The following is a 19,128-nucleotide window of genomic DNA, read 5'->3' as shown; positions in this document are numbered from 1 at the left end:
ACTATGGGGCTATAATTGTGGAGAGACATACAGACAGAGGAAGACAAATAATTAACACCCCTCCCTAATACCTTCATAATCATTCACATCATAACCTTACCCCTCACTCTCAATTACCCTAATTTCTACCGAATTAGTCATGCCCTCCCCCCACCCCCCACCCCCAATTGCCCATACCCTTCCCCAAGTTCGCTAAAAACAGTCCGCTACCCAACACCTCCGCTAGATTCTCGCTATGTCGCGTTCGCTAAGACCGCACTTGACGCTTTGTTTACATCGGAGAGAGAAGAAGAAAACGTTTGTGGATTTCCTTATTGAAGGATTTCTTTTTTTCTTGAGTGTTTATTGAGTATTTTATCAAAATGCCTAAAGTGAGGCGTAGTCGGAAGCCTCCTCCAGAAGGATGGGAGTTAATTGAGCCAACGCTGGAGGAACTGGATCAGAAAATGAGAGAAGGTGAGCGTGTTTTTTTAATGGATATTTAAATGCATGTTGTGAGTCTTCTGTGAGTCTTTTTGAGAAGTGAATTTTGTTTTTTTATTTAAAAGGGTGTGTGTGATTGATGTTATATTCCAGGATGTGCTTAAGAGGGGAGATTGGTAAATCCGAAAATCAGAGGCTTTCGTGGAAATTAAAAAGTATTTCTTGAAGGTCATTAGTGCATATCGTTATGAAACTTGTGTAAAAAGATGTATATTTTCTATATTTCAAGGGTTCAAGTGGATCAGAAAAAGCAAGGCGTTGATCTGTGATTATTTGTCTATGATTTGATATTACATATATTTTCTCTCCATATATTTTAGTAGTTTTGTATGGCATGGCATGCAGCTGCTCTGTATGTCATGTATTATTTATATATACTTGTCAAGGCAATTGTTTATGAAGTGACCACGTTCTTCTGGGACTAATGGCTGTAGTATTAAAACTCAGTAAGGGTCCTAAAGTCTCCCTGTACAGTTGGCCATGATGGCAGAATTCATAAGAAGATATTATTGCTTACCTTCAAATTTGCGTAATCTATTCTGGTTCATAATTTAAAACACACACACACACACACACACACAGACACACAGACACACAGACACACAGACACACAGACACACAGACACACAGACACACACACACACACACACACACACACACACACACACACACACACACACACACACACACACACACACACACACACACACACACACACACACACACACACACACACACACACACACTATGTAATCAGTAGATTGTAAAGAGCAGTTATGGCATGCACATAAGCACAGTTTATGTAAGCCATTAGACCAGAAGACCATGTGGGCTCAACATGTTTAACACGTGGCTCTGTGTCATTTCGGATCCATTGCCTCATCGAGGGCTCAGATAAAGATTATATCTGACCTTCAGTTTGTTCTCCATCACCATTCTGTCTAGAGCACCATCTGCCTCCAGCTCTTTGCTGGCCAGGGTGCACCAAAACCCTCAGCACTTGCTCTAAGTCAGCACATTGTCTTCATCCACTGTGTTGTATTCTTATTAACCCATTGTTGCCAGGGAAAATGAATATAAAATGGGGAAAGCTACTATAATTACTATAATGTTATAAACATTATTAACACCAAATAAAGATAACATAAAATATTTTGGTAAATCAATGAAAAAGGTGAATGGGTGAGACAGGCAGTACTCATAACTGGCTCACTGGTGACTTAGTACAAGTATAGCCATCTATGTGGATAAACAAGTAAACTCAAAGCGGGCTTGGCATGGATGTATGTGCCATGCCCATTGGCAATTGGCTAATAAAGAGTCAAGCCATATAACAACTATGACTGCCTGTCAGCTGTTATAGGAGGCAATTACAGCCTATTACATGTATGTTGATGGTTATTAGGAAAACTAAGAGTATGCTTGAGAGCTTGTGAGATGGAGAGCACTAAACTAAAGACCAATATTTTCACTCTAGGTTCATAGTAATTGATGAAGCTGCCATTATACTCTTCTCTTGATTAAAGAAAAAGTTGAATGCCTGCTTTGAACAGAGCACGATCTCATTTTTATGAGTGATTTTCAGAAAATTTTAGCATATTCAAAGATCTTCATTGCAGACAGAGAGAAAGTCATGATATAGTAGATGTACGGGTATTCTGTGTACTTTTATCAAAGTTTAGAGCAAGTGTCTTAGGAAGAATATCAGAAAAGTCTGTTTTGAAGTATTTGTTGGAATTACATGTTGAAGCTTGTATGTCATAAATTTAATACAGATCCCATTTATTTTTTCATTCTGGCTAGCTCTGTATTTTTTTTAATGTTTAACCATTTTAATACTATTGATTTTCATGTGACACAAACAGTTGCTGTAAACACTTGCTCCTCTGTATATATGTGATTATTTTTTCCAGTTCATTAAAATACTCAGACAGTCTGGAGGAAGGTAATGTGCCTGTGAAAAACTGAGAAGAAAATAATTGCATAATAAGTGAATTTATAAAGATGAAACAGACCCTGTTAGTAGTTTATTAATTTGTATCTCAAATACAATTTATTTCCTAGTTTTTCCTTATATTTTGATGGTAAATCAATCCTTGGTCCAGAAAATCCAGAATGAGACTCACCTGTGCTCCAAAATAGGCCTTGATATTCTATTCAAAAGGGGAGATCAGGTAGGCTATTAATTGACTCCTTGGTGAATAAGTGTCAGTAAGATACATGTGTGTAAAAAATAAATGAATTAATAAATAAGTAAATAGGTAAATAGATATACAGTGGAAAGTGCATGTCCCTAGAATAAATAAGTAAAAGGAAAAACTGGCTATTCAACTCTCACTGTAGAGTACTCCGACTTGCTCTTGAGAAAAATTATGAATGGTATTGAGGGTCACAATTTTTAGTGAAAACAATAAAAGGTATTGTATATAGGTTTTCAAAATATGACATATGTAAAGATGAGTATAAAGTGTCAGACGATTCAGAGAAGATAAAAAGAAAAGGAAAAGAAAGTGAATCTGTGGAATCCAAAGTTCAGTTAGTTGCTACTTTTTTTATTTCTAAGATTGAATGCATTATAAAGTTTGATAGTTCTGGTTATGTGCATTTGTATTCTACTCTAATTTCATTATGTTGTAATTTTAGTTATCCGTTAATGGTGCCTTTATGAAGTACGAGATAACCAGCCATCATTTCTTTCTGTGGGATGACACTGCTGCCATTTAGTGGGACAGGGTAGTGCCACGTAAGAAAACATTTCTAAAATAAGAATATTGATATTGTTTATGCTCTTTCTTTGAGCGTATTCAGGTCACCAAAAGTGTTATATACTGATGAAAGTAAAAAGAGGCAGCATCAGGACAGAATCATGCAGTGTTCACCAAACAAGTCTTTATGCTTTAAAAAGGGATATATGATTAATAAGAGTGTTTGGAAGTGTTGTAAGTGAAGACAGTGACATTTTTTTGTTGGTGGGAAGGACTTAATATTTGTATTATATTTTGCACTTGATAATGATATTTTCATACAGTTCTGAGTTTTATACTCTCTCTAGGTGAAGAAGATTATGCCTATTATATATTTCAAATTAGATAATTTAGAGTTGATGATGACTGCAAACACTCACTTGATGATTAACAAACAGGTACATTTTAGGCAGTATCACATAAAGGTAACTAACTCTGTGTATTTAAGTCTCAGCAGCATACACATAAATGCAGTACCTATCATGGATTTTTAAAACAAATATTTTTGAAAGGCAGTATGTGATGGAAAGACTGAGCATGTAGTTTTAAGTGGGGCTGTAGATGTACACTGTTTCTTTCTTTGTCTTATCACCTGAGTCCTGCAGTTTATTTTATTTTCAGCATAGTTTTATCTATCTATTTAATTTTTATATACTATTATTTTTTTATCACTTATTTTTGCATGAGGGATTTCCTAGCACATGTATGAGCATTCCTTAGATGTGGAATATCCTATGATTACAAAGCAGCCATCTTCACTTGATGTAAAGGTTGGGATTTAAAGGGAAGCAGAAACTGTTGCATAAATTATTGCACTTTGAGTAATTGAAACTATTTTGTATTTTTTGTCTAACAGATACGAGTAATAGCCTTAGTTTTGTAGCTGATAGTTATAGTTAGTAATCAATATCTATCACTGATTTGTTTTCTGGAAATCTAATATAACCATTGCTATTTGATGTACCATACTATAGGTCCTTGTATCTGTAGAAGGGTGAATCTTATAAGAAATAGTAAGATATTGTAATTCAAAAGGTTTATTTTCATATCTTATGTTTACATTTTGGTAATAAGTTTATTTTTGGAATATTTAATACTGAGTGACAGGAAAAGTAACTCTTCCTATCTCTCATTTAATTCTAGTCATTGGAAGGTGCAGAACCTGTTGAGGAATTGTTAGAGAGTTAGAGCTAACAGTAACTACATTGTAGGTAACCCATAGCATTCATGCATCCTATTCATTTGGCTGTGGCTGGGGCATGGTTGAGTTAAAAGCCTGCCAAAAATAAAGGTGGTGGTGTGTGGCAGCATAGGAAGGCTGGTTCATGCAGTATTAGGGCGTTGAAAAATGGTGTGGGTGAAGAGAATGAACAAAGCTCAGCATTTGTCGGGCATGTGTTCACATGCATGGCCAACACCAAGGGATTATAGACTTGTTATGCAGTTTTAGATAAAACCTGTTTTGTAAAGAGGATGAAATCACATCAGTTTGTTCCAATGTTTCTGACATTTTGTTAATAGGGGCTAATTTTTTTTTTAATGAAACTTAATGTCAGATTATTAACAGAAGAATTACCCAATTTCCCATTAAGAGCCATTGCACAATCATGTGACATGTATTTATTGAAATAAATGAGGCAAAGCTTTCTGAAAGCCAGTGACGCACACTGTTCATTGGAACAGATGTAGAAAAAGGTATGAATGGGAATGAATATCTTCACATCACGCTAAATTATTCAACACAATTTGCATATATTTCCAATGCATTGCTGATAAAACACATTTAACATGTTTCTTGCACTGTTAAGATATTTTTCATTCATACCTTTTTCTACAGCCAGTGATGCATATGCAAAGGTGTGATGCTGTTTATATATATTATAGCTTATTGTTAAACCAATCTTGTGTATTTATTTGAGGTGTTACACCTCTTTCTGTATTTGATTAATCAATACTATTCAGCCTTCTGTTTTTGAATGCCATACTGTATTGTTTGCTCATGAAAATAAATGGTAGTTTTCTTATAATGAAATTTATAATTTTCACCGGTGTGTGAAGTGTTTGTAAGAAAACTGCCAAACTAAAAGGACTGATTTTCAAAAGAGTATGATGTTCATTAATTGATATAATAAGTTAAACAAAAAAAATCTAAACCAACGTTGTTTATATTGCACAGATGTGCTTAATTTTATAATTCTAGTTTTCTTGAAAAATACTAAACCTATTAATCACATTAAAATCATTTAAGAAGCATTATGGATGAAGACCAGCCCTGCACATTACACATTTTAGGAATTTAAATTTTCACAGACATTTGGCTTCGTTGGCTGCTGACAATCCTTTCCTTTAATTATTAGTTGATGGTTTCACATTATTTTCTTCATTTTGCTTGTTTTACAGCTTGAGCTTTGGTGCTAGTGACGTTCCTCTTTTTTTAACTGGAGTATTTTCATTATCTTTGCAGCTGAAACGGAGTCGCACGAGGGCAAGAGGAAGGTCGAGTCCCTTTGGCCCATCTTCCGTATTCACCATCAGAGATCTAGATATATTTACGACCTTTTCTACAGACGGAAAGCTATCAGCAGAGGTAAAGAGTTTTTTTTCAATTATTCTTTCTTTTTTTCTGTCTCTTTTACTCTTATTGTTTTTTTTTTTCTTTTCTCTTTATTTTTTATTCATTCATAAATAGACATAAAATATATAATTGAATTTTATAATTCACTGTGAAAGTTGTTAGAAATAGCTTTATTTTGAATATTAACCTTTTTATCTATTTTATTAGTTAAAAAGGAGGTAAATTTAATACTGCTTTTAAGTAGCAGTTTATTTAGAAATTGTGATTCTTAACCAAAATGCGACAGCCATGGCATGTAGGTACATACCATGCCCACTCCTAGTTTACTTTATCGATGGTTTTTACACGTAGATGGCTTGTACGATGTCACCAATGAGCTAATTATGAGTACTACATGTCTCACCTGTTTACCCTTTTCCTTGATTTTTGAATATATTTTGTCATCTTATATTGCCATTACTAATGTCAATAACATTATAACAGTTATATTATCTATAATGAAAGTAATACCAATATCAATATAATTAGTAAAAAAAAAAGGTTTTCATGCAAATTCAAGGAAAGGTGAAATCGGGTAAGATCACAAGGTCTAGTAATTGACTCCTTTGTGGCTAAGCACTAGCAGAGGTATCTATGTACAGAGACTTTTCACCAAAAATGCTAAATTGAATGCAGCATTTTTCTGACAATATTGGGTTAATTAAACGTAAAGTTATCAAGTTCATTGTATTCACTGGCTTAGTTGTCTTTGGATATATTAAAGGCCTTTTATATGTTTTTTTTTTTTTTTTTTTTTCTTCTTTTTTTCTTTCTAGATATATACTTGAAATAAGTTTTCAAAACATCTTTGTGTAAGTTTTGATAGTTTTTTGAGGATGAGTACCTTTTTCAAAATTAAATATATATATATAATGTGTTACATATATTACTAATGGTAATTGTAATAAAAATATAGCTTAAATTACTTCAGTATATGTGAAAACCTTAAATTTAATGCAACTTTCCTTCCATTTTTGTGTTTTTGTACAACTGCTAGCCATAGAAAAAAACAATAGGCAAGAGCAAACTAAAGTGCATATATTGAGTAGGTTTGTGTGCATTCCCTGATCTCAACAAAGATCTAAACTTTTCTTCCCAGAACTGTATGATTACTGTCTCAAGGAGAAGATTGCAGACCAGAACCTGATTGCTAAGTGGCGCAAACAGGGATACGAGAACCTGTGCTGCCTTCGCTGCATTCAGGCCCGCGACACCAACTTCGGCACCAACTGTGTGTGCAGAGTTCCAAAGAGCAAGCTGGAGGAGGTAAGGGTCAAGCAAAATTCATTGCCTTACTTGCGTTATTTTCTATTTCCTCTTTTTCCTTTATGTAGTTGTTTTCTCTGATTATTATTGTTTTCTTCTTGATTTGTCGTTTTCTTCTTTTTCTTCCCTTTCTGTCCTCCTACTATTGCTCCCACTCTTCCATTCTTTCTTATTCTCTTGCCTTTGTCCCTCTCACTCTCACTCTTTCTTTCTTTCTTTCTTTCTTTCTTTCTTTCTTTCTTTCTTTCTTTCTTTCTTTCTTTCTTTCTTTCTTTCTTTCCTTCCTTCCTTCCTTCCTTCCTTCCTTCCTTCCTTCCTTCCTTCCTTCCTTCCTTCCTTCCTTCCTTCCTTCCTTCCTTCCTTCCTTCCTTCCTTCCTTCCTTCCTTCCTTCCTTCCTTCCTTCCTTCCTTCCTTCCTTCCCTCTCTCTCTCTCTCTCTCTCTCTCTCTCTCTCTCTCTCTCTCTCTCTCTCTCTCTCTCTCTCTCTCTCTCTCTCTCTCTCTCTCTCTCACTCACTCACTCACTCACTCACTCACTCACTCACTCACTCACTCACTCACTCACACTCTCTCTCTCTCTCTCTCTCTCTCTCTCTCTCTCTCTCTCTCTCTCTCTCTCTCTCTCTCTCTCTCTCTCTCTCTCTCTCTCTCACTCACTCACTCACTCACTCACTCACTCACTCACTCACTCTCACTTACTTTTACTCTTTCTTTCTCCCTCTCTCTTTCTCCCCCCCACCCCCACCCCCACCTCCACATCCTCTGCTGCTACTTCTCCGTCTTCTGCTTCCTTTGTTAATTTTCTCCTTTTTCTTTGTCTTTTTCACTTCTTAAATTATCAATATTATTTATTTATTTATTTATTTACTTTTTGTTCACCTAAACAGTTTGGATTTCTTTGGTTATGTAGAAATGTTTTTTTCCATAATGATTATTTCATCCTTTTCTTTAACTTCTTTATATATGGACCAATTGCTGCTTGAATGGCATCTATGTACATGCCATATCCACTATGGTTTTGTTTTATTTACTGTGCTTATAAATAGATAGCTCTATGAGGGCTTAGTCATCTAGGAGTCAATTGCCAGTCCTGTGTATCACGTGTTTCAGCTTTTTCTTTTTCTTTTTTTATACTTGTTAGTATGTTAGTGTCATTAACCAGTATCATTATTAATATAAGTAGAGATATTGAGAATGATTGATGAAAGGTGGAAATCAAGTGAGGACAATGGCCCACTAATTGTTATGTTCACAATTTTTTAAAAACATAACTACAGTTCAAGTATCAAAATTTCTCTTGTACAAATTTTTATTCCATAAGAATATGTTTCATCATCTTTATGAAACTCTGGATCAGTTCACTTGGGTTATTTTAACAGTCAGTTTTTTTTTTTGTTTTTTTTTTAATGTATTGAAATATATTGAAATATATTTTCCCTCGACTTGCCTATTTGATATTAATTTTTAAGTTGGTTGTAGGTCAGCAATTACAATGAAGTTTTCTTTCTCTCTCACAGGGAAAGATTGTTGAATGTGTTCACTGTGGATGCCGTGGCTGTTCGGGATGAGGAAGACATTATAACATGTGCATGAATCAGCTTCACTTGTCATGCATTACCCAGAGACCTGAGGACCATAATGTTCTGTCAATATTCAATCAGAATTTAGTGTATAGGTTAAAGATGTTAATAAAAAAAAAAATAATACAATTTTCCTTTACAGTTTAGATAGACAGAGGAATAGATTTTTTTTTTTCCAGTTTCAGTTAATGTTCTAATTGGATTATGGAATCCCCATATGAATAAGTTTCTCAAGATGGTCCAAAATGTATTTTTCTTACTTAATGTTGACCCTGCCTCATGCACATGATATTGATTTTTATTGTGATTTTTAAAAACACTGATCTTTGTCTTTGAGTGGAGAAAATAAAACAAACACATCTTAAAGAAGATATTTTTCCTTTATATACAGTTTGGCTTGGCAAGACATAAAAATATCATTTTAAAACAATAAATAGTTAAAAGACAAGTAATAGTAAAAATTGTAATAGACAAGCCACACACGTAACACCCAGCAGCGGGGCGAAGGAGCATAGAAAGCAGGCCTTCACACTGTTGGACGAGGACGCACGGAATCAGCACCAAGGAAGGAGGAACTGGGGATCTCACTAGGTCTAAAAACCTCCTCAGAAAATACAAAATCATGTCAGTTCTTTTAGGGGGGAACTGTAGGAAAAAGTCTCGTATTGTGACAGATTTGGAAGATGTTCCACTATATATTTTTCTTTTCTTTCTTTCTTTCTTTTTCACCTTTCCTTTTTTAAGATGGGGTATAAGGGGACGGGTTACTGAATATACATCTTGACTTAGGGTATATACACAAATGTTAGCAAAGTAATTAATATATATTCCAGTAACCTAATGGTAAGCATCTTATCTTCTGAGATTCTCTTTTGGAGATTCTAATAAATTGAGTACTTTGGCAGTGGATTAATTGGGTGGAATGTGGTTATAATGCTAAAAAAGAAACAAAAAAAAAAACTCTGACTACCATTTACAAAATATGTAAGGCTATGATTTAGTCAATAAATATTTCTCTTTCAGTCACTTTTTTTTTTCCACAAAAACAAAGAAGTAAAAAAAAAATGCAAGCACAAATTCTTTTTTTAATGGAATATGTACAATGAAAAAACATCATAAAATTCAGTGAACTAATCTGATATTCAAAAAAGGCAGAACCCATCTTCCCAGACTAATGTGCTAATTTCTTATCTCAAAAGATCTAGCCCAAAGTCCTTCCTCTGTTCCGTACATCCTCGGCCAACGCCTTAATTGAACATTTCTTATGGGACTACCAAGTCTTTGTTTATCATTATTTTTTGTGTATATATTATAATGTGAGCTGAAAAAATGGTTCCAATATGGAATGTCTACTTGCATAATAATAAAACGACAAAACCCCTATGTAAAATATCTCTACACAATTTGGACGATTTGGTAAATTACATTTTCTGTACATTTTTTGTTTTTGTAATGAAAGTGGAAATAACTTCTGAATGGCAAAAGAGTATGATACAGTCACAGTAAAAACATTACTTGCAATAGCATCTTCATATTTGGACAAATGATCACACACAACTCAAAACTTCATCTATCTTGTTCACAAAACCACTAACAATAAACGTAAATTCTTCAAATGTAATGACTAGGTGCAAAATAAGATGGAAAAGGAAAACACAAGAAGTAACAAGAAACATTTTCCGGGAGTTTACTTAGCAGTTCCACAATCATGTATCTTTCTTCCTCAGTGACCCAGGAGATGCATTAAAGCTATAACCAACTGAGTATTGATTTTTTTTTACCATTTTTTTTCTTTAATTTCCTTTTTTTTCTTTTTTACTATTATTTTTATGTGTTTTTTTATACTGCTTTTTTTTTTACATATATATTTTTTTTTTTTGGTTTATTAGGCTAACAATATCACTTGCCCTTGTGATTCTTCTACTCGTCAAAATGCAGTGTACAAAAAGGGAGGCAAGGCCCATGTCAAACTATATTACACAAAAAAATTGCATCACAGAAAGCTCAAGTCACCCAAGGAATGATGTGTTTTCCTTCTTTTTGCCTTTTTCTTACACTTTCCATCAAATGATACACTCTTCTTCAAAAGGCCTTGTATTGTGACACTTGACAACACCTGAACTTGAGATCTGCTGTGATTTTACCCCTACAAATATTGACTCTTAGGAAGATGAGATCCTGTAATTTATCAAGACAAGAGTTAATGAAAAGAAAAAAAAAAATCACAAAGTAGTTACAAGACCATATAAATTTTAGCCAAAAGAAATAAAAGAAAGAAAAAAAAAATAGCTAACCTCAATATGAGATTATTATAAACAATGAAGAATTAAAAGACTGAAGGATTTTAAACCTTGGAAGACAAGAGGAAAAGCAGACATTTAGGTAACTTAAATGGAATTAGTATCAAAAGCCTTTTAATGGTGATAATAATATACAGAAGCCTATTTCTTATGCCTCATCGTGTTAACAATAATGAACTTCATAAAAATATAATTAAGTTTATGAAGTGATTAACTACTATTTTACGTATCATATCTTTAGAAAAATTATGACGATGATGGTAACAATAATACTTATGTATAATAAAAAAAATGAAATAAATCTATTATATATTCTGTTCTATCATCAATTATCCTCTAAGCTCTCATTATAATTCATGTTTTCATAATTTATTCTTCCATTTACTGCACATTGTTATCTTCCACTGGCCAAATAGCATAAATAAATGCAATATACAATATTAATAACCATTGCAACTGCTTCTATATCTATGATTCATACTTAAATACTAGAGCTTCATACAGCATTTTTGTCACAGATTCATCTTCATCTGTCCATTCAAAAAAGTAAAATAAAAAGTTAAATAAAAAAAAGTATATATGATAGGAAAAAACTAATTTACATTATTTTTCTTCCATTTGTGAAACAATAATAAATGTAGTAATAATAATCAATGTACAGGTATTTAGCATAATCTACATACATGCTTTTTTCCTGATCAATCAACACTGACTAGATGAGTATATTTCCATATAATTCTGGATCTCTCACTTACTCTCCATATTAAGTATTTTGATTATCATTTTTCAATCTGACACATACTAGATTTCAGTGCTTTTCACAATGTCTACTTTGAGAAGGCAATTTTATGAAAAGTATCACATTCTCTTAAATATACCCTCTACAGAAATCAACTCGGTATCCATAGTTTTACAGTTCTCTGCATTAATAAACAAATTAGCTTCACTGTGAGCAACTGCTTCATTACAATTACTGGATTTTGCTTGACAAGAAGTACACTGAACTTAGTAACCCTTAAAGAAGAAATATTCATTGCAAAGAAAGAAAAATGATATTCATATAGCATTAAAATATCAGTTCCTGATTGTAAAGGATCTGCCTAAGACAGGGCTTGCAAGATCACATCTGTATATACTAGCAGATTACATTGTATGTGATCTGAAATAAATCTCTCTTTATCATATCTTCTCTCAGGAGGATCAAGTGTGAATGAAAATTTAATGACTAAGGACAGTTTTTGATAATAAAAGAAAGTTGGCAATTTACTCCCACTAATGAGTACTTTCTCAGCCCATAGCAAGTAGTTTTATCATTCTCCATTTTTGCATTTGAAAAAAAAGAAAGAAAGAAAGAAAGAAAAAGAAACAGAGGAAAAGTTTTTAAAAAACTCAAATCCATAATAAAAATAATTCTACCCTACAGATATCTTAAACAGGAACTAGGGGAACAGGCATACATACAGTGACTCGCACATTTGTTTAAAGCATCTTGAGAGTGACTGAACTTACAAAGTGATCATCGCACACACACTGTAGGTTGTCCAAGGTGGTACTGCTCACCTACACTGACTCTACATACCAAAGGCTATACCAAAAAGGACATACTGGCACTAAATCTATGTATATATAAGCAAGGAGTTATCAAAGGAAATAAAAAAAAGGACAGGAGAAAGATGCAGTGAGAAAAGCAAAACAAAAGGCAATGATAATCAATTAAATGGATATTAACATTTTTACCATAACGTTTAACACTGAAACCAAGGAGAGAGGTGACGAGGTGGGGAAATAAAACAAGGCACATTCATATAATCAAAAAAGAAAGAGAAAAAAAAAAAAGAGGAGGGGAAAAATGTCTGTCACAAGCCTTCAATACACAAAACAGATTTACAGGGAAACAATTTACGTATACCATCAGCATGTATAGTTAGACGCTTGAAAACACAAAAACTAGTTCAATGCTAAAACAAGATTCTGACAAAAGAAAGGAAAAGAAGAGAGTGAAAAAAAAAAAGGCTGACTATGATTAAATAAACATATACTGCCACAATGCAATGCTTGGAACAAATGGGATAGCTATATTAAAACACCACAAATATAAATATATTACAAGTTACAAAGCACTGTGTATGTACGACTCACTCAACACTAACTCCTGACTTTTCCCTCCCTCTCCTCCCATATCAACTCTTTAGAAAAAGGAACAAGAATTATTTAAATTATATATAAAAAAAAAAAAAATCACATTAACCTACAATATAGAAAGGCACAATCTCCGCTTACCTCAAAGGTCCCGCAAACTGGGTGTTACTCTACTACAGTTGGTCCGATAAACAAAGGTTTCTGGTCATTGGCGTAATACTGTGTTTGAAAAGTAAAAAGGGGATTTCTACTAACTAAAAGCTTCTGTGGAATGAGACGAGTTTAACCATTTGTTGTTTGCAAAATTTTGGAACAGCACCACGGAAACGAGTAGCAAAAGGTTCATCTTAAAATGATTCACGTAAAAAGTAGTCAAACAAAATTTATCAGTAACAATTACAGATAGATGATAATAACCCCTAAACTCAGACCCAACTATAACTAACCCAAATTATCGGATAAAAAAAGGGATAAATAAAAATGAAAGATAAAAGGAAATGTAAGTAGCAAAACAGACAAGCAAACCTGTACTACAGCATTTGCATTTCACCATAAACACTACCACCTGGTAAAGGACCATCTGCATGGCACGAGGGAGTGACAAGTTCACTTTCTTCTTGTCCTCTGCGAAGTCAATCAAATTACGAGATCAACTTGATATGCGGGTTGAAAACTGGTTGAGTCACATCCATTGTTTAACCTAGAGACAGTCACAAGCAATTAAACACTTAGTTAAATGACAAGGAGTGGACATGCAAGCCACCTTCTCTAAATCAATTTGCCTTTGTAGCATGGTTGTATCTCATCTTGATAGTACTGAATACAACTGAATGTTACCACGAATGGTGCGTCTCTTACCATCCGACTTTCATTCTGTTTCATCCCATCTTTCTTTGAGCTTTATCAAAAGCAATTCATTAAAAAATAAATGGAGTCCTTCATAACGGCTTTTGACAGTTGTAAAAGCATCACTAACATAAACAAATCTGGCCATCTGGTTCTAATATGGTTACTTGCATACATAGAAACATCACATTATATTCCATTGATTATGAAAAAATACAATTCACAATATCTGCAAAAAGATTATAGCAAATTACAGTGCTTGCAACATAATATGGACAAAGTAACAGATTTTGCAAATGCAATTCTTCAATGCATAATTCAGCAGTGAAAAGCCAGTACATTATAACAACCAATCCCTTCCTTTTTTGATGTATCAAATCATTGACTCTGTGAAGCTGCAAACATCTGTCTAGATAAAAAAAAAAAAAAAAAAAAAAAAAAAAGTTAACATTAATGCATAGAGTAAAAAAAAAAAAAAGTTAACATTAATGCATAGAGTAAATACTTATATGTATGTATATATATATGTATATAGTTTTTTTCTTTCACAGATCTTTTTCGCAGCTGAGCACTGTTTTTGATATCTCATTAAAACTTAGCAGTCCAAGGAGAGATATCACTATTGGTGTGAGATTCACTGTCAGATCCACACCACTGCATCCTGCTACATACAATGCTGACCCTTGCTTCCACTGGGTCCTCATACCTTCATGTAATGTTACTTCAAGCCACTCTTCCATCTGCTTATTTGTGAACATCTGGTGTGCTTCACAGTCCTTTTGCTGTAGATATTCTATAAGAAATCTTGACATTAAACTGTCCCTTTCATACTGCATATCATACTCGAGCTATTTTTTTTCTTCTCATAATTGTGTATAAAAATATATAGAGCCATGTGAACTCAGGAGGCAACACTGTTTAAAAGAAGATCATGGCGCACTGCCCCTTTCAGAAATAAAAGAATCAACTCTAAAAAGCATCATGTATTACCTCAGCAACACATTAAGTAAATGCATTTCCACTGACAAAAATGAGAAACGGTATTCTTTTCTCCCATCTATAACAGTACAATAAAACACCGTAATAAAAAGAAAAAGCAGAAAGATCCTTCCTTCTCTCTAATGTTCATAGTGAACGATGGCACTGGGTTGGGAGAGACCGGCCATTACACCACTTTGTTGCTTCCATACGAGTGGGTGTAATGGTTTGATGTGACTCTAAAAGCATATATAAAATCCCTTTAGTATTATCCTAACTTATTAAAAAAAATTCTACTTCTAATTGGCAGAGCAAATGTTGATTTACTGTCTACAAATGATCATCTTTTTCTTAGTCTTGTAGACAGAGTCAAAAAGGCAAATAAATATATTGCATTTCAAAAAGATAGAAATTTTCATCTGAACTAAGTGTAGCAAACAATTCTTAAATAAATTGCACACCTCACATAATTCCCTCACACATATACATAACTACAAGGATACATGTGTGTGTGTGTAAATATCTACAAATAATGGAACATATAATAAAATTCATTTATGACTCATAAACACTAGTTATTAATATAACATAAGCAAACCCATATTTGAAGGGAAGAATTTTTTCTCCACACACATTTTCTTTTTAATCATTCAAACCTTTCCTCAGGAACTGCATCCTATGAAAACCTTAAGCCTAAAATTCAGTTATTTTGTGCTTGTTAAAGAGTTTTTTTTAACATTTTATTCCTGCCACTGTAAGTTTGTCAATGCCGTTAGTTTTGAGCGTACAAATTTGTGCATTGTAATCTCAACGTTATTAGTGCAACTATTTCTAGGCACAGCTTCCAAGGCAGTGCCTTCACTTTCTAGATCCTGGTGACATATCACACAATGACTTCTGTGCATAGGAGTCCACTTATACAGACGTGAACATGCACAGTCTTCTTTTGCATATATTTTCACTACTAAAACAAATGAAGGAAAGAGAGTAAAAAAGAAAAAAAAAAAGAAATGAAAAATTAGTACTAAACCCAGTGGGATAACTTATTTCATGGGAAGGTTTCTCTACATAAAGACTGCACTGCAATGACACCATGTGGTTGAATCACATTCCTCATCCCAGCAGAGAAACTATGGCCATGAAATGTTAACCTAATGCAAGACATTCAGCAAGATATTCTGAATCAGTTAACTTGTCTTGACAAAGCCAAAACCTTACATTGTTGTTGTAGTCCCTTCATGTGTCGTCCTTCCTCCCTTTGAGCAAATAAACGTCCATGTTGTCCTTCCCCTTCACAAAGACTGGTCCACGGCGCTCCAGTTCATAGCGCCTGTTGAGGATGGCAGCACAAGCACCACTTACTTGTATGCGTCCTGGTACCCCAGTTGAGTCCATTCTCGAGGCTATGTTCACTGCATCTCCCCAAATGTCATAGTATAATTTGGTAGTGCCTATGACACCAGCTGTCACATCACCAAAGTTGAGGCCAATGCGCAGGATCAGGTTGAACTCAATGAGATCCTGGTTGAAGTCATCTATAACCTTCTGCATGGCCAGGGCAAACTCCACCAATTCAAATATGTGTTGATGAGCATCTGTGTTCTCAGCTCTGACTTTGGCATCTAACCCTGCTGCTGCCATGTAAGTACTGCCTATAGTCTTGATCTTCTCAATATTCTTGAATTCATCTTGCGAAAGGAGCTCGTCCATGTCAGCGACTAGTTCATTGAGGACACGTAGATACTCCTTCCCCCCTAGGTAGTCCTCATCATAAAGCTCATTGAAGTTTACAATGGATGCAAACATGACAGCTACATCCTTGTGGTTTTCAGAGTATTTGGCAGTAGTTTTAATGGAGTCAGCCACATGTCTTGGGATGATGTTGTGCAGCAGCCATTCTGCCTGGTCCTTCATTGTCTGCACTCTGACCTTATCCTTTATGGCCATCACTGATCCATGGAAACTTAACCTGTAGCTTATCTCAAATTCCCGGTTGAGGAACCAAACCAGCACAAGAAGTAATACTGCTGCCATTACCTCCTCTTGGTATCCAATGCTTTCGTATTCCTCATGTTCTGATACTGTAATATTATTATTGGTGAAATTCCCATTAACTTGTTCTCCCCTACAAAAGGAAGGCTCTATCAGAACCAACAAAACTACTGTCCCAATGGTTGCTAAAATATTCTTCATCCAACAATTAAGTTGTGTGAAGTTACAAAGGTGTATTGTTGCCACAAATGCTAAGAAGCAGAAGAACTTCAAAGAGTATCTATCATCACTGACCCACATTGACTCACAGGAAAAGTTTGAGAAGACAGCCGCAAGAGGGAGACAGATGAGGGATGTCCCACATGCATGCCATGGGCGCCACCGAGTCAATTTGCTGTACAGGCTATAGGTTCGAGATGAGGACGAGACGTAATTCTCACCACGGACAACTTGTGGTGAGCAAACGACCAACAGCAGTAAGTGCCAACATGTGGACACCAAACAGAGGATAAGCCAGCTTTGTGAATAAGGAAATAAAACAAAGAGGGAGAAGCTGACTACAATATAAACTAGTACACTAACCAATATATCAAAATAGGTATTGAAGTGGCTAGATGCTAAGGTAGGGGGAGAGTCATGTCTCGGCTGGTGGGTCTGTTGCCGGTACTGTTTTTCAAGCTCTTCATCTACAAAGAATAATGTCAGCTGAGAGAGAGGTGGAGCCAAGATGTACTGCCGGTGGTTGGTGTCGCGTTGTACACACTTGATCAGTTCCAGATCTGACTGTTTTCTAAGCTGGTGGAAGCGAGTTAGGCTCTCGTTAAGGGGGATGCTGCTTGGCTCGGCTCCACTCACACTTTCCCCCATCTCAGCTGAAAGGACAGGAAATGAGGTTTCATAAAATGGATAGAGATCTTTTTCTTCTTAAGTAAAATGAAACTGAGTTTTCTTAAAACTCTTTCTTCTTAAAGTAATATGAAACCGAGTTTTAATCTACAACTTTCAACATATTTACCCAGTTTGTTTTCAGCAACAGAAGACTGGCTGGAGGTGTAATATCCACTGACTCGATGTGTTAGTAAGTCTCCGGGACTCATACCATTAATTGCAAAAATCTGCAAGAAAGCAAAAAGAAATAAATCCATGAACTGGAAAAATAATTTAGAGTTCTGGCATATCTTAAGTTCTTCATTGTATCTGTAACAAGGTGATCAATGAGGGAGAAGGGAAAAAGAATAGATAGGGAAGTGGGAGAGAGACACAGGTATAAGGAGAGGCACATAAAAGCAAACATGAATGCACATGTGTACATGCACACGCACACATAATTCTACCTGGGCCTGAATGCTTGACCGTCTACTTCTGATGCCAGAGTCCTTCCTGGGGTCCTTGCCAGTGACGCTGCCCCAAGAGTTCTGGAGTCCTCCCCGTGGTAGGTGGGGCATGGCCAGCGTATCCTCGGGTAAATCTGGTGCGGTGGGGGTGTGGGGGGTGGGAGGAGGTGGCTGTGGTGATGGTGGGAGGGTAGTGGGGGTGGAGGTGTAGGTGGGGGTGAGGGTGGAGGGGCTGTTGCCACACCCTGGTCCAAGGCCTTCCTCCAGGTCTCCTCCGCTCCACAGCTCGCTCCATTCAGCAGACTGGATCACAAAAGGAGCAAGAGAAAGGTTGATATTTTAGATGTATGGTGTCAGTATACTGTATGAGCACTTAATCTAACTCTGCTGTATAATACTATTTATTGCATTTAAAATTATACAAGTGCTTATGTTCAGAAATATGTTATAAAAAAATTTAAAAAAACTCATTTCATAAACTGAAAACACACATCAACTGCAGATTACCTTGTTATTCTCCTGTTTGCTTCCAATCTTTGGTAGAGATGCAGTTTTAACTTTGGCTGAAATGACAGAGTTTTTGTTCTTATCAACAATCAAGAATATATAAATATATAAAAAAAATATACATATTAATTTCTTATTTATATAACTTCAAAGACTTGCCATTCAAACATCTTCCATTGTCAAAAAAAAAAAAAAACTAAACAAATAAAAAATCTCACAACATGAATCTCCCTATGATACACATCACTTCACCATTAAGTCATAAATAGAAATACTACAGATTCACTGCCCTATCACTTCCTCCAGTCTCTGTCAATTCATCACCCTCTTTCCCTATGGTTTGTAT

General features: G+C 35.0%; 2 protein-coding genes across 5 annotated transcripts in view; one reads left to right on the top strand and one right to left on the bottom strand.

The window, feature by feature from the left end:
- The first annotated feature begins 252 nt into the window (after nt 1-252).
- On the top strand, nt 253-9,052 carry LOC125046998 (protein BUD31 homolog). The gene is made up of 4 exons (XM_047645014.1): nt 253-456; nt 5,692-5,814; nt 6,941-7,107; nt 8,624-9,052. The coding sequence occupies exons 1-4, from the start codon at nt 363-365 to the stop codon at nt 8,672-8,674; spliced, it is 435 nt and encodes a 144-aa protein (XP_047500970.1). The 5' UTR covers nt 253-362; the 3' UTR covers nt 8,675-9,052.
- LOC125046997 (adenylate cyclase type 9-like) overlaps nt 9,046-19,128 on the bottom strand; it is a 20,384-nt gene continuing 10,301 nt past the window's right edge. For all 4 annotated transcript variants that reach the window (XM_047645010.1, XM_047645011.1, XM_047645012.1 and 1 more), the window contains 4 exons: nt 18,783-18,838; nt 18,276-18,578; nt 17,957-18,056; nt 9,046-17,813 (listed from right to left, as the gene is read on the bottom strand). In XM_047645010.1, coding sequence (XP_047500966.1) covers nt 16,186-17,813; nt 17,957-18,056; nt 18,276-18,578; nt 18,783-18,838 — 2,087 coding nt within the window. In that variant the 3' untranslated portion in view covers nt 9,046-16,185. The remainder of the gene's footprint in view (nt 17,814-17,956; nt 18,057-18,275; nt 18,579-18,782; nt 18,839-19,128) is intronic.

The sequence above is a fragment of the Penaeus chinensis genome, chromosome 40 (assembly GCF_019202785.1).
Source record: "Penaeus chinensis breed Huanghai No. 1 chromosome 40, ASM1920278v2, whole genome shotgun sequence".
In the NCBI taxonomy this organism is placed as follows: Eukaryota; Metazoa; Arthropoda; class Malacostraca; order Decapoda; family Penaeidae; genus Penaeus; species Penaeus chinensis.
Note: the sequence above shows the minus strand (reverse complement) of the source record. Positions and strands in the feature narration are given on the sequence as shown.